Source organism: Salarias fasciatus, chromosome 7 (assembly GCF_902148845.1).
Source record: "Salarias fasciatus chromosome 7, fSalaFa1.1, whole genome shotgun sequence".
Classification (NCBI taxonomy): Eukaryota; Metazoa; Chordata; class Actinopteri; order Blenniiformes; family Blenniidae; genus Salarias; species Salarias fasciatus.
This window is the reverse complement of record NC_043751.1, coordinates 26,380,173-26,394,899: the sequence shown is the minus strand read 5'-3', so window position 1 is coordinate 26,394,899 and position 14,727 is coordinate 26,380,173. Positions and strand designations below refer to the sequence as shown.

General features: G+C 41.8%; 2 protein-coding genes across 3 annotated transcripts in view; both read right to left on the bottom strand.

Annotated features, from left to right (window-relative positions):
- Positions 1–5,158: 5,158 nt before the first annotated feature.
- Positions 5,159–8,911, bottom strand: mlc1 (modulator of VRAC current 1). Of its 2 annotated transcripts, none has more exons than XM_030095542.1 (11): positions 8,646–8,911; positions 7,605–7,694; positions 7,354–7,407; positions 7,136–7,237; positions 6,906–7,007; positions 6,695–6,760; positions 6,492–6,608; positions 6,337–6,393; positions 5,924–6,046; positions 5,589–5,750; positions 5,159–5,274 (listed from the first exon to the last, which is right to left on the bottom strand). In XM_030095542.1, the coding sequence occupies exons 1-11, from the start codon at positions 8,892–8,894 to the stop codon at positions 5,194–5,196; spliced, it is 1,203 nt and encodes a 400-aa protein (XP_029951402.1). In that variant the 5' UTR covers positions 8,895–8,911; the 3' UTR covers positions 5,159–5,193. The 2 variants fall into 2 exon arrangements, with proteins under 2 accessions (XP_029951402.1, XP_029951403.1); XM_030095543.1 differs by having other exon boundaries at positions 5,159–5,271.
- Positions 8,912–12,238: 3,327 nt separating this feature from the next.
- The window catches only part of btbd11b (BTB (POZ) domain containing 11b), a 78,366-nt gene continuing 75,877 nt past the window's right edge, over positions 12,239–14,727 (bottom strand). Inside the window, exons 13-17 of the mRNA XM_030095541.1 lie at positions 14,515–14,617; positions 13,967–14,048; positions 13,795–13,863; positions 13,550–13,663; positions 12,239–13,443 (exon numbers count right to left, since the gene is read on the bottom strand). Of these exons, the coding sequence (XP_029951401.1) occupies positions 13,234–13,443; positions 13,550–13,663; positions 13,795–13,863; positions 13,967–14,048; positions 14,515–14,617 (578 nt within the window). The 3' untranslated portion in view covers positions 12,239–13,233. The remainder of the gene's footprint in view (positions 13,444–13,549; positions 13,664–13,794; positions 13,864–13,966; positions 14,049–14,514; positions 14,618–14,727) is intronic.

Below are 14,727 nucleotides of genomic sequence, written 5' to 3'. Positions count from 1 at the left end.
GTCTTTGATCAGGCAAGGGCATGAAAGGGCGCGTTTAAATTCACTGGGGATGAAGCTAACCTGAAAATCATTAAAATTAATATTTTCAAGACTGTAATTTCAACAATGTTCTGTAACAGCCTCATTTTTGGGGGATTTAATGACTCTACTGTTTCCAGATCCCTCTCCTTCTCCTCTTTAGACTGCTTCAGATCATTATTTCTGTGGAACAGAATGTTCAATAAAGGATTAAAAAGTAAATCTTGTCATTAGTGGGATCTCTTGTCCTGTATTCTTGAGTGTGTGTATATGTGTAAAGATGCATACACATTTATATCAGCATGCATGCTTGTTCAATGTTGTAATTATGCACAGTGGGTCTGTGCCTGCTGCATGCTCATTTCACTTGAAGGTTACGTGAAAGTCCTTTGTGAGGAGTGAATACATCACCTCTTCCCATCAACAATTCTCTTTACCTCACTTTTGTCTCTTTTTCCCCCTCTCCCTGCCACTTACGGAGTCGTTGATTATTCTGCAACAACAAAGGTTTTCTGTGAAATTCATAAAATATAAGCCCTCTATGAAAGGGCAGAAAACTACACTCAAGATCTCAAGGAAGGGAGTCTTAAGATCACAGTTTCATAAAGTAGGAAATGTCCAACACACTATGTGGCAGTGAAAAAAGGACTCTTTTGAAATATTAACAGAGAACAAAACTCGAGGTTGTATGTGTTAATGCTGGGATCATGGAAAAATGCTGCTATACCTGAGAAAGAGAACAGCATGTCCTTTGTAGAATCCCAACACACACGTTCCTCTCATTCCCCCCCTACATACAGCTTGATGACAGTGAAGGCAACTTTATCTACATCCTCAAAGAGGTCTCAAGGAAGATCAGAGGAGAAGTAAAGTTTGCATAATTTAGATTTAAAGGGGCAGAGACATGATTTTTTTTGGAGTCAGACACAGTGCTGCTGTCTGTGAGCTGTTGGCTGAGCTCCAATATAACAGATTACTCCTCTCAGTTGGGGCGATGCAAACAGTGTTTGGAGAGGGAATCCCACATTCCTGGGCTACAGTGAGGTAGAGTAAGGCATCAATGCACAAGCTGCAGGAGAGGAGCTTCATTCATTCATTCATTCATTCATTCATTCATTCATTCATTCATTCATAATTAGGTACAGGCTGAAGGGGGACGAACTCTAAGGATGGACCTGGCACTTCTTAGACACACTATATTGTTAAAAGTATTTGCTCACATGTCGTTGCCTGTAGGTGACATTCCATTCTCAAGCAATAGGATTTAATCTGATCTTAGTCCACCCTTTGCAGCAATAACAGCTTGTTTAGAAGTGCCTCTAAGCAAAATTGTGATCAGCATCATTCTATGCTCTACGTCATCCCAAAGGTGTCGGGTTGAGGTCTGGAATCTGTACTGGCCACTCAGACTGGAGGATCCGTGTCCTTATGGACTTTGCTTAGTGATCTGGTGTGCAGCCATGTTGGAACAGGAAGGGATCATCTCCAAACTGTTCCCACAGAGTTGGTAGCATGAAATTGTCCAAATCATCTGGACCTGCTGAAGCTTTAAGAGTTTCTTTCACTTAAACTAAGGCACTGAGCCCAACTTCCCAAAACCAAGTCCACACCGTCATCCCCCCCCCCCCCCCCCCTCCACCAAAATTTACACTTGGTACATCGCAATCAGGCATGTACCATTCTGCCATCAGACTACCAACTGCCCATCAGACTGCAAGAAGAAGTGTGATTGGTCATTCAGGTCTCCACTAGTCCAGTGGTGATGTGATTTACACCACTGAATCCCCACACTTTATATGAACAAATAGTTTTTGGCAATATAGTGAATATTTGAAAATATGCCATAAAGTTGACACTTTCAGCGGCAATTAATCCTTTAGAGGAAACCCCAGAGGAGCGATTCAGCAGGAAGAGAAGATCATGATGTTCCAGCCAGCCAGTGGTGGTGGTGCTGTCTCCTAACAGGTCTGAGGGTCCAGAGCAGTGGCAGAGGACTCCACTTCCACCACAGACATTGCATTGCAGTGTGTTCGCAGCTGCCTGCCGGTGACGTGACGTTTCAGCACCTGAGCGGCGGACAGCTCCCGAACACACGGGCTGCGAAACATTGTTGCAATCCAATGTGTGTGTGTGTGTGTGTGTTTCTGTGAGTGTGTGTGAGAAAGAGAGAGAGAGGAGAGGAGAGGAGACGCTCAATACCTGCATCAGCTGTCTACCTGTCCACAGATCGCCGCCACATTTCCTCTAACAAAGGAGCCATGTGCAACGCGTTGAAGGGAAGATGATAAAAAATCCACTCACCGCTTTACGTTGCATCCCGGCACGGTAAGAGTTAATCTGCAGTGCGGGCGAACAGCTACAGCATGTAACGGAGCACACCGGTTTGTTCCGCCTTTCCCCCCCCCCCCCCCCCCAGCTCCTCTCCCTCCAACCCTCTCCTCTCCTCCTCCTCCTCCTCCTCCTCCTCCTCCTCCTCCCCCCCTCTCTCCTCCCTGCCCTGCCTCCTCCTCAGAAACAAGGGATGAGATAACATGAGGATCACATCACCTCCCTCTGGCTGAACTGCAACAATGGTTAGTTGCTGATAAATGTGCATCCATGGGGGAGTGCTATTCTAAATAAAATCATCTGTAGATATAAACATGTCATTAATAAACCCTCTCATTAACCTGCACTGCTCGAGACATTTGCTCCAACCAAACTACACGACCAAAGGCAGTGCCCAGCTTCCTCTGACTTGGATAGGTTTATCCAACCTGCCCATCATGTGTGAGTGTGGGAGCTTCCACAGAAACACACAAACAACGAGTGGAAAACATTCCTGTCATTCAAAGCAAACTGGGTGTGGCATTTGAAAAAATGCATTCATTCATTTACAGAGTTAAACGATCAAACCAAAAAGTTTGATTGCTTGATTTTTTTTAGTGCTGAGGTGTCCTTTGGTTAAGCACATACAGCTCAGTTTTGAAATTCTATATTTTTTTTTCACAAAAAAATTACTCCCAAAAATGATCTCAATATGAAGTCATTTTGAATGAAGAAAAAATGTGGTATGATATACAATGAAACTTCTTAAATAACAAATGGAACCTGAAAATGACCTGGTTCAGGAAACTCATACGAAATTTCATCCTGAACGAGTGCTATAATGACCTTTGAATTTAAACTTTAAAGTTTTCCTTTGTTGTGGTGCAGAGTGTACATGATAAAAATATCTATATTTTCACAAAACAAGAATTACTTCTACAATCCCAACATTAAGCCAAATTTAATAAATCTTTCTGGTAGAAAATACAGTGAAAATGTATTCAAAGGTCAAAGATCAAGAGTCTCTTGGCTGTAATACAAAGAACTTCTGCCAATTAAAAAAAAACACATTTGCAGTTTGATTCAACCAGGTGCTGTTGTTATTGCTCCCACTGTAAATCAGGGATTTGCTTAAATAATCTCTTTAATCATGAAGAAGGTACTTCTGCTTTAAAGACTAATCAGATTTGAAACATCCAGCTGGAAATTAAAGACACCAAGTGAAGTTTAATGTCTGAATCCATATCAGAGAATCCAGGCATGGTTTCAATAGTCTGAGTTCTAAGTATCCAGGTTTAAAGAGCTTAGATGATCTGGTTCTGTGTCTATTTTGTTAATTTATAATCATGTGTATGATTACAGTTGAATGTAAACAATGACTTCATCAGACAAATTCTGTCTCTGCTGGATGTAAGGGAGCCACGCAGGACGACACGTGACTGAGCCACAAGTCATTTTTTTCCTCCAGCCGGTTCCCGCCGGTTAGGGAACCCACTCGTCACTACATCTGCTTCCAAATATAGTCTGTGTGTGCATGTGTCTGCGTGCGTGCGCGCGCTCTCGTGCCTCCTCAGTGATATTAAAGTCTGGGGTGTGAAGCAGCTCCCAGTCTTGGCGCTTGAAGAGAAACAAAAAACAATACTCGGTTCTATAGTGAAGAAATATACTTTGTCTGAAAAGGCTTTTACTACATTCATGTCACAGCGATATTTCCTACACTTTTTATGCAGTACTTTAAATGACTCCTTGTTAAAAAGAATAGGTGATGGACAACTGAGAACAATTAAGTTAATGAGATATCAGTGCTTATCAACACCGAGAAGACCATTTCAGTTTCTAAATAAGAAAATATGAATGTGTTGTCTTTCCATTGCAGCTTGATGTCTAAAATTAGGAATGTGATGAAGCAGTTCTCACTCAAAAGCTATTTTCTGGTGCATGATAGTGCTTTCTGCAATTTGCCAATCAGGCATAAACAATTAATGACAATATTGTATTGAATCACCAACAATAAGCAACAAGAGCAATAGTCAAAAAACACATGCACATCTGTCGAGGCACACAATGGCATTTTAATTTCAAACATACAACATAATGACAATTCTGCACACATTGTTAATACTCTGCAGTAACAAATTTGATCTGTTCTAAAAAAAAATTCAGAAAAATAATGATGCAAAAAAGTACAAGTCTATGACGTTATAAAAACTAACTTGCAAACATGAAAGTGCTGCGAGGACTTAACATTCACTTGATGCTATTTCAAGAGAAAATGCTAATCTAAATATTTGATGATTTTTTTTTCTTTTTTTTACATTTGTGGAAAAATTACAGGACAAAGTGAAGCATAAGGTGCCACCAGGTGAGAAAGAAAGAAGCTGATAGAAATGTTTTCTTTCTGTTACAGTACAATCTTGACAGTGTTTGACAATCTTATATTCATTTATGCTTTTTGCATTGAAAGTGCAGAAAAAAGTCTGTTTAGACGTGTACAAAGTGATGAGCTGAGCTTTGTATGTGTGATAATTGTTTTACATAATTGCAAAAAAAACTTCTATTTACTGTTCACTGGCTCCTCTTTAAACCCTTGTTTGCACAGAGTATCTATTAAACAAACTAAAAACACACACCAAATTGCAGAAGACATTAACTATGCAAACATCATAACATAAAACAAAATAAATTTGTGAAATTGTTTTCTGTCATCTGAATTCTGTCTTTGTTTTCACCCATTTCTGATGCATCTATATTCTGTTTCCGTCTGTCCTCTAATAGTCGTTGTCACCTTTTCGAACTCTTGTGCTTATAGCTTACATCTTGTTTCTATTCTCCCTTTTTTGTCACTTGTCACCAAACTCCTGCATGTGCTCATTGAGCCATTTGGACCACGACGGCCTTCCAGGCCCTGTCTTTGTCAAAATCCTGCAGCATACCATTTGATGCTTGCTGCTGACGGGGCAAAACACAAAGTGGGAGAAAGAGAGAGAAACAAGGGCAAAAATGTCAGAAGTGTTCAGACAAATTGTGCATGAAATGTGCAGCAGAGTATATTTGAGCTTCATGTTGTGAACTAGTAGATTCTGTTTTCAAGAGAATATACCTGGAAGTGAAATTAATGCCACCTCATATGCATCTACTGAGGAGGATATGCACAAGACAAAAATAGGAAACAGCAGAGGGGGTCCAGTGATGTGCAGCAGCTATGTCAAGGTTAGGAACCAAATCCACTTCAAGGCACTCGGTCCTCAGTATGCCAGTTTTACCTCACAGTAATGTGTTGAATTGTGCATGTTGTCGTCACACTCTGGAGCCCCCATGCGGAGATGACTCTTGTACTTGGCACAGTGCACCACGGTGGCAGAAGTAAGAATTGCCTGCACGAGCAGCAGCGCCATCAGAATCAGCAGCAGGATGTCGTAGGATTGCTGGAACACACACACACACATGCATGCAAACACACACTCAGATGAAGCTCTTCAAGAGTGTTCTCCAATCTCTAAAACCTGCTTTTGTGTTTCTCTTAGGGAGGTTACTGCTTAAAAAAAAAAAAAATTGCATGCTGCACTCAATTCAGAAAGTTCCACTTCATTAAGCTCACCTTGGCTGTAGGTACATCATGCAAGAAAATTTCAATAAAGCTGATCACACTGCAAGACAGGAAGCCGGAGGCTGAAAAGAGCAGGGGAGACGTCACGCTGCTGATGGCAATCAGCACCTCCACCTAAGAGAAGACAGGAGGGGAGAAAGGAAAATGGCAAGAGAAGGAGTAAGTAGACAAGGTAAGTGTGAAATTACACTTTCTCCGAAGATTCTCCTTGCGCCCGCTCTAATACTTTTACCCCAGCAGGAAGCAGAAGTTTGGTTCAAGAATAGCACAGTCAGAAGACTGCAAACTAATCTTTTCCACAACTTGAAAATGTAAGCTAACACTTAACCTCTTCAAAGCTCCTTTCTCTGTATGCAACTATCTACAATAGCGCTTCATTGAATACAAAATTGCTGTCGACTCACCAGACATTTGTTGGGGTATTCTGACACCACGTGACTGGCAATAGCGCTGGGAAAGCACTGCAAAGGACCGAATGCAGTTTGATGCAAATCAGGCCAATTCTTTACTCAGTTTATTATGATCCACCAGAAAAAATGGCTCTACTGAGAAAACATACAGCGACGAGAATCCAGAAAAATGTGACCGACAAGTAGGGGCCTGGCAGCAGAGCGTCCATGTTGAGCGCGATAATGCCTCCGAATACAGCGGAGATTCCCACAATGACTTCAACCACCTTTTAAAGACATCAGTGATTTAGAAATACACACACTGGGAGTGGATAGCAACACCGTATGTTACAAAAGTGAAAAGAATACTCACTGAATATGCCTTCAGGAGTCGAGTGGGGAATACTGCAGGTTTAATAACCACAGGTCTGTCATAGGACTAGAAGACAGGCAGAGAGATTGAGCAGGCTGAGGCTGGACGGATGGAGCTCGGTCGCGGAAGACGGGGGAAGCATCAAAGACAGGAACAAAAGCAATCCATCACTCATGCAGACATGCACACACACACACACACACACACACACCTTCCTGTGGCAGCAGCAGTCCTCTGCAGAGCGGGCTGACAGGATGACAGTGCTGGCCATCAACACCTCCAGCAGAATCATCAAGATGAGGTTAAAGTTGATCTGAGAACAGAGAGGGAAGGACAGCAGCTGAAGACTGGAGGAAAGACATTAAAAAAGGAGCTTTATTTTGAGTTATAGCCTGTTTGTGTGAAACCGCTGCTATTATAGATGACCTAAGATGGATTTACATTGACAGCAGAGGGGTTCAGGACCAGTTTGCAGCCAAACCAAACCAGGCAAGTGGTTGTAACAGCAAATGTCGACACGTAGACCACCTGGAAATCTGATACCTAAATTAAAACATGAAGAAGTCATTACAAAAAGCGCTCCATTAAAAAAAAAATTGTTAGAGGAATAATTGTCTCTCTCTTTTTTTTGGCATTTGATGTGTTTCTTCTGTACTCACTGCAACATGTCTGTTCTTGGCAATTGCAAAACTCGCGATTGCTGCAGGAATCCCCTGTGAAGAACATTCAGAAATGAGCAGAAGAGATGCTCCTTTAGTAGATATTGCTTTGAATTATGTGCTGATGGCTTGTTTTTACATGTCAGTCTGATTTTAACATAAACATTGGGCTTGAACTCATTAACGTAACAGAAAACTGGAGGCAATATCTGTGTATCGCTGTTGATTGTGATGAGACGATGGTCACTTACGGAGCCTGCAGCACAGCGCAGGTAGTCCATGGCAACAGGAAACACATTTCCCAGGTACAAAGAGAAACCTGATGTGATGAGCAGACTGCCCTGAGGACACACACGCACAAAGGCATGCAGGCATACACAACTTCAGATAATATATTCAGCAGGTAAAACATCAAGACGCCCACACACGTTTGAAGATCAGAGTGTTTCAAACAGTGTTCCGATTTTCTTAAGAAAAGGTCTTCAGTGCTGCTTTGTCCAACTTTTCTATGAGCTGGAACCGATCTGAGCTGACTATGGGCAAAATGCAGGGAACACAGTGACAGCTCACCAGTCCACTGAAGGGAAAACAGAGACGGGCGATCACTGTGTGAGATACACTCACACCGACGTTCAGCTGAGAAACACCAGTTCTCTTAATGGTAAGACTGAAGCTTTAATGGCTGATTATTCTGTCAAAACAGCATTTAACCTCGATATAAACTCTGGCTTCTTCTGAAAAGGCTTTTACTCCATGTCAGTGTTTAGGTCTACAGTGCAGTTGTGGTTTTTGCTTCATGGACTAAATCCCTGGTGCCTTAAAGCAGATTTCTATGAGAAAATAATCCAGGCATCAAGCATCAACCACGGTGGTCTGAGAGTCACAATGTCTACTTTTGAACTCATTGGAATTTGTTTTTTTTTTCCAAGAATTTAGAGGTGGGGACTTGCAGGCCAACCAGGACTTTGTTTTTGGACTAGAAACAAACCAGGATATGTAGAAAATCCACACATGCAAGACATCAAATCCAGCAAGAGTGCTAAACACTGCACCACCATGCTTCCTCCATCATATCCACCTTCTGTGCTGCTTTATCCCGTTATCATCATAAATGTGGAAGCACAAATCAAGATTTACTGCTGCCACTCAAAATTTCTAGATTGGGATCCTTTAGCATGAGGAAAAACAAACCCAACCTGTAAATTTGTGTTGTATAAACCAAAGCAGTAAATCTGGCAGTGTGCTCCCTGGTCATTACCCCCCCCCCCCCCCCTCACCCCCCCCCCCCTCACCCCTATGAGGACACTGTAGAGCCAGGCCCTGTAGCTGAAGCAGGGGTGCTTTAGAGGCTCCGGCTGGGCCAGCTGCAGGTCACTGGCCCTCACGTCCACCGTGTAGCTGTCCCGCTCGGGCCTGTCCCGCTCCCCCCTCCTCTCCAGTCCTCTGTCGCCCCGCCGTCCCAGCGTGCCGCTGCCCCTCTCCAGGGTGGACACGGGGCTGTAGGTGAACTCCTCTCTGGCCGAAAGGTCGTCGCGCTGCATCGTTGAAACTTCAGAGCCCAGAGTGAGGAGGACGACACCTGCTAGGAAAAGAAACAAAAAAATTGTCTTTTCCAACATGGTTTGTATTCTCAACTTCAAAACGAGGACAGGAATGAGAGAATTCCCCAGAAATATTTAAAAATCACTGAAAAGGGCTTTGAAAACAGGCAACCAGTCATGCAAAATGACACAAACAACCTCTGCTTCTTGCCTGCCCGAGCAAAGAGAATGAGTCTTTTTCTCATCGTTATTGTTCACAGCTTGTTTTCCACACATATTTCTTTCACCGCACTCACCTATTGTAGAGCCTTCTGCAGAGTCTTCGCCGTTATTGTCCGACAAAAAGTATCCTTCAGCAGCTGCGATGGAACGGCCGCATTGAGCACAGCTTATTTTTGTCTGCGGCTCCTTCTGCTCCCCATCTCACTCCTCCTCGCACTGTCTTCTCCCCCTCCTCCTCCTTCCCTTCCCCTCTCCTGTTACACGACGTCTCTCCGAAACTGTTCTGAAAAGTTTTTTGAGCCCTTCAAAGCGTGGAGCTGGAACACATGGCTCTTGTGCTGCCAGCCTACTTTGTGCCAAAGGGAGAGCGCCTGTGCATGACAACAAGGGGAGGATGAAGGGGCTCGCGCTGGGGGCAGAGTTAGCAGGGGCAAACTCCCCTTTCTACCCTCCCAGTGGCTCATGGACACACATAACACACACATGCACAGCGACCCACTCACAAACACAGAACAATAGAGCTTCAGAGTTGGGCACATGATGACACACTAATCTCACTTTGTAGAAAAGTTTAAAGTTCTCACTTTGTACTTATGAAAATAAAGTGAAACTTGTCACTCTTGTGGAGTTTTCCTGAAATCCTCCCTCTAAGTAGCACTTTGTGCTTTGCTTGCAGCGCACAGCCCAGTAAATTAAGATGGCCTACAGAGCTTTAGAAAAGAGGCAACAGAGGCATTTTCACGGCCCGATCACGTGGTCCCCGGCCGACACAGCCAACCTGAAGACGGATAAATTTGGCCTCGAATAAGAATCTCCTAATGACTCATTCAGGAGAAAATCCTCTTGGATGACGACATCTGCTGAGTGTGGGTTGATTGTGTGTGTTTGTGTGTGTGAGTGTGTTCATGTATGTGAAGCCTCCGGATTCCATTCAGTCTTTAACACAGCGAAGCATTCTCAGCTCAACATTGTTCCTGTGCGGTGGAAACCATGGAGACTCCTTAACAACTGCTGCGAACCCGTCGTGCTCAATTCAAATGTATCCACCCAAAACACACACACACACGCGCACGCATGCGCGCACACACACTGCTGTGTTTCTATTCCTTCAGGCTAGACTACATTCATTTACACTAATTTCCTGCAGACTTACTCTCAACTTAACCACCACTTGCCAATTATCAACCCTGAATTCAGCCGGACTGACTGCAAAACCCCTCAGAACTGATTGATGTCCCAAATGCAGACCTCCATTTTTCATTTTTGCTGCTTTAGTGAAAGAAACTGTTGGGCTTCCCTGTAATGTTTGCGATCATCTTAACCTTATAAAGTGTTTTCTTACTCTCAAAACATACTTTATACTTGAAAGGTATGCTTAAAAATATAGAAAACCGCCTCATCCTCCATGACATGTTGCAATTTTATAGAGCCAAACAAATCTCAGCTGTTTTCTTCTAGTGACATTTTTGTTCCACAAAAAGAAATAAATTTCAATATCATGTTTGGCTGTTGGCAAAACTCACTAATTAAAAATCAATGGCATCTACTAATGTAAGAGTGAATCTCTTGACAGCCATTTTGAATCAATGCCTGTTAGAGAAGAGCGAGATGAAGTCTTTAGAGCAGCAGCTGTGCACCATCATGACATTATGTTCTATTTTTCTCTTCTTTTGCACAGAAGTGGACTTAGAAAGAACAAAGCCGGGTCTGTTTTTCATGCACACCTTTGAGCCTCTCTCTCTCTCGGTCGGTCTTTCCAGACATACTTTCAAGCTGATTGCTTTGTATCTGTCTGGCTCCCTCTGTGACGTCCACTCTATCAGTGCATCCACTCCACACCTCCACCGTCTTTGAACCGTCAGGCACATCAGCACTCTGAAATTTCGTCTCGCTATAATTTGATAGTTTATTGCAGGGGCAGTGGAAAATGAAATAACAACCAAGTTCTGGCCAAAAGGAAATTGTAAAACATTATCAACATATAAATTTAAGAGGACAACAAATGCAGTTATTTGCGCAGTGAATTAAGTTTGAAGTAAAATTCCATGTGCTTTCTCTGTTGATTCATTTTCTTTTCATTATTTCATGCAGAAGTAATGATTTTTTTATATGTTTGGGTCTATTTCAACCCAGAAACTTTTTCTTTTAATTTAAATAAAGGATGTATGAAAATGAAATGCTTCTCCACATACTTTAAAATTTCTACTACAATGAAGACGAGAATGAGCCTTTTGGAAACGACTACACTTAGGTTATGAAACAGCATAATAAGAAATGTCTCCAAATTAATGTAGTTATTTTGCATTTTGTTGAATACCCATTCATCGTTACTGATGAGAAACTCATCATTAAAATGCTTTTTATGCTCAAGCTCCATATGCTACTTTATAGTCTCATTATTGACGTATTGTTTATGACACACAGCTCTACAGCTAAATATTTAAGTACCACTTATTTTTCAGCCTTGTTATACATTCATCCACAACGTGATTCTGCCAGTATTTAACTTTTAGCATTAAATGGTCAAATTAGCATTAAATGATAAAATGTCCCTACCCTGCGAGCTCTGGAAAACAAAATAATAACAAGATCACCTTCAAAAAGAAAGGATTATAGTTTTAAATGTCCTCTTATTGCTGTTTTGAACAAGAGACTGCAGTCTAATTGGAACAAATGAGTCCTTAATCATAGGAGTGTTTTTAGATTTGATCACACATCCAAAAATCAGCCATAACATTATGACCACTGATGAATATTGTGTAAGTTCCATTACTGCTGATAAAAAAACAAAAAAAAACAAAAAAAAAAAAACAGTGAAATATTTAAACATGGCATGCTATAGGTTTCTTTGTCTTTATTGGAGGCCAACACAGCCTCTACTTATAGCCTTAACAGTTTTTTATTCAACGTATCTTACAGTTTGGGCTGGTTTGGACTGCTGGGAGACATTCACGGCACTGAGCTTCTTTCCTTTCTCACTCACCATGTTTCATGATTACAAAGTGTTCGCCGGCGTTTGCTTGAATCTATGTTCATAATGTTATGACTGTCATGTGTTTCCCATTAAAAATGTTGAGGAATAAACTGGCCAGGAGCTTCTCACACACAAAATGACGACAACATTTGACTGTGACACATTTATAGTGACCCATGCTGAAGACAAAACTATTGTCAAATGTGAAAGCAGCTCCTCAATGCAATCTCTCAACACTTCAAACAAACGAACAGAAAAACCCCAAGTCAATCCCTCGGACATGCAACATTTAAACAGATATTTAAAAGATGCGTTTTTCATTTTTACAGCAATATCCAACAGTAAGACACATGAGAAAACATCTGTGGATATATATACATTAACTTACATTATCAATAGCTCTGTTTATGAACATATTTACACAGTAGTGGAGGAAGTCTGTAGGAAGGCTGCTCTCCCAACCAGTTGTCCAAAGTCCGGAGCTTCAGTCACATTACACCTTCTGTCAGGTTTTTCTTTTTTTGTAGGTTTTTTTTTTGTCCTATATTTTGTCAAAGAGTAATCAGCATAGATCTAAGTGACTGACAAATATACAAATACTTTTCTCTGTACAAGTCCAAATTTTTTTTTGAACAAATGATCACAGCATGAGGGAGCGATTTCTCCTCGTATCCAGGAACAGACTGATGGCTTATCACATTTTGTTGAGGGAAACTATTGTCTCAAAACACAGAGTCGGGACAGAGTTCTGACCGTTATAACTCCTCCTCTGAGTTTTTTGCAATCCCACCTGGTCCGTTCGACTCGACATGTTGCTGAGTATAATACTTAGCCGAGGAATTATTTGCCAAACAAAGAGCATTGTTACAGTAATATATGTTATTGGCAAACTGTGGCATAATACAGCTATCTTATGACAGTCATGTTAGTAGACATATATATCAACAAAGCAGACAGACAGACTCGTAACCATCTGTGCTAAGATAACAAGAAGCATATTAGCAACTGATGAGCTTCATGGAGACAAAGATCACAACTGGATAGTCTCATTTTTTTCCTCTTTAAGACCTCTAACTCAGATGCCTATCGACACAGTGCCGTGTCTCTGATTGCTCTCTGGTGAGTATCCGAGAGGTCAGGAGTTCAGACAATGGATCCTTTGGAGGAGGACAGGTGGATGGACTGAATGCGGATGGCGAGTGTTTTCTCCAGGTCCTGCTGGACGTCACAGCCGGGGCTTTCTGGAGGCGTGTCGTACAGCAGCTGTTTGAACGGCTCCAGCTCGATCAGGACGACCATGTTCTTCAGGAAGTAGCCCTCGATGTACGACGCCAGGTCTGGAGCGTCAAGAAACTGGAACGAAAATGGAGGTCATCCTCAATTTAACCATTTTATAACCACCTGGGCTGTAGGTAAGAATGAAATGCGAAATATAACCACACACAGAGTATATATTTACCTTTGTGTGATTGTAGATTTCAACACAAGTGTCCGTGTTGATGTTCTTTGAGCATATAATCTCACAGTGCCTCTGCAGAGCTTCCAGCTGGAAGAACTTGGCTGCAGAGAGAAGCTACAAACAGCAAAAGTTAATGACAGATACCTACACATTTTCATACAGATAAATATAGTCCCGTACAGTACTTTCTAAATGTGGAATCGGTATCTTACATTGCATAATGAAACAATAAAGACTGCACCAACCTCCATGATGTCCGTGTTCCTGATGTGCAGAGCTTCTGCTCCTCCACAATACAGATATTGCATCACCAGCTGCGACGAGAAAAAGAGGCACACATTTATGAAATAATGAGTTCAATCATGAGTGGCTGAGCTGCGATTAAATAGGGCTTCTAGTTAGATGTAACTGCACTACCTGGAAGATGTGGTATTTCACATTGCTGATTTCAATGCAGGTATTTTCCCCACAAGGTCTGTTCGCTAAAAGAGATTTGAACCTGGAAAGAAAGAAACAGGGACAGATATAAAAAGCAAAAGAGTTAAAAAAAGAAAAAAGCTGCAATTTGCTGTTGGATGCTTATTCATCGTTTGAACACTCAGGGACTGGAAATACACTTTAATCACATTCAGGATATGCAGCACAAAGTAAAAGAGCCTTGAAGAACTGAAGGGTATGCCGCGAGGTATATACATTTATTTCCCATAATGCATTTCATGGCTGCGCCCCTTGAGTGATTCCATGATAGAACTCAAATCACATCAGTACAACTTAACACAGGAGTAAAATAAACAATCTGACAACACATCAAATGAAGGGAAAATTTTACTTTATGAATAATCGAGGTGAAAAATGAATTTACATCTCCTAAACACATGATCGGTTTCTATACAACCACTGTCATCATATTCAGCAGGGTGTTGTGTCAAAAAGCTTTCAATACAATCTTCCTGATGCAAACAAACCTGTTGGATGCTGTGAAGAGCAGGACTTTGTGTGCGTAAAACGGCTTTCCCTCCACCAGAAATGTCACATCCGACATCTCTTTGTTGTTCAGAAAATGAGGATCTGAAAAGCACACGGCCAGAAAAACTTGATGTTTTTCTGATAAGCATGGGGAAAGCACATGGCGTGTAGAACTTAGCCTTACTACCGATTCTAAACACGTCTCACCATTT

What these genes read in the sequence shown, in the direction of transcription:
- mlc1 (XM_030095542.1), bottom strand. Translation starts at nt 8,894, where the DNA reads ATGCAGCGCGACGACCTTTCGGCCAGAGAGGAGTTCACCTACAGCCCC. An exon ending in TGAACCCCTCTGCTGTCAAT is followed by an intron (nt 7,008 to 7,135) that starts GTAAATCCATCT and finishes CTCTGTTCTCAG; the next exon opens with ATCAACTTTAACCTCATCTT. An exon ending in ATGATGTACCTACAGCCAAG is followed by an intron (nt 5,751 to 5,923) that starts GTGAGCTTAATG and finishes TGTGTGTTCCAG; the next exon opens with CAATCCTACGACATCCTGCT.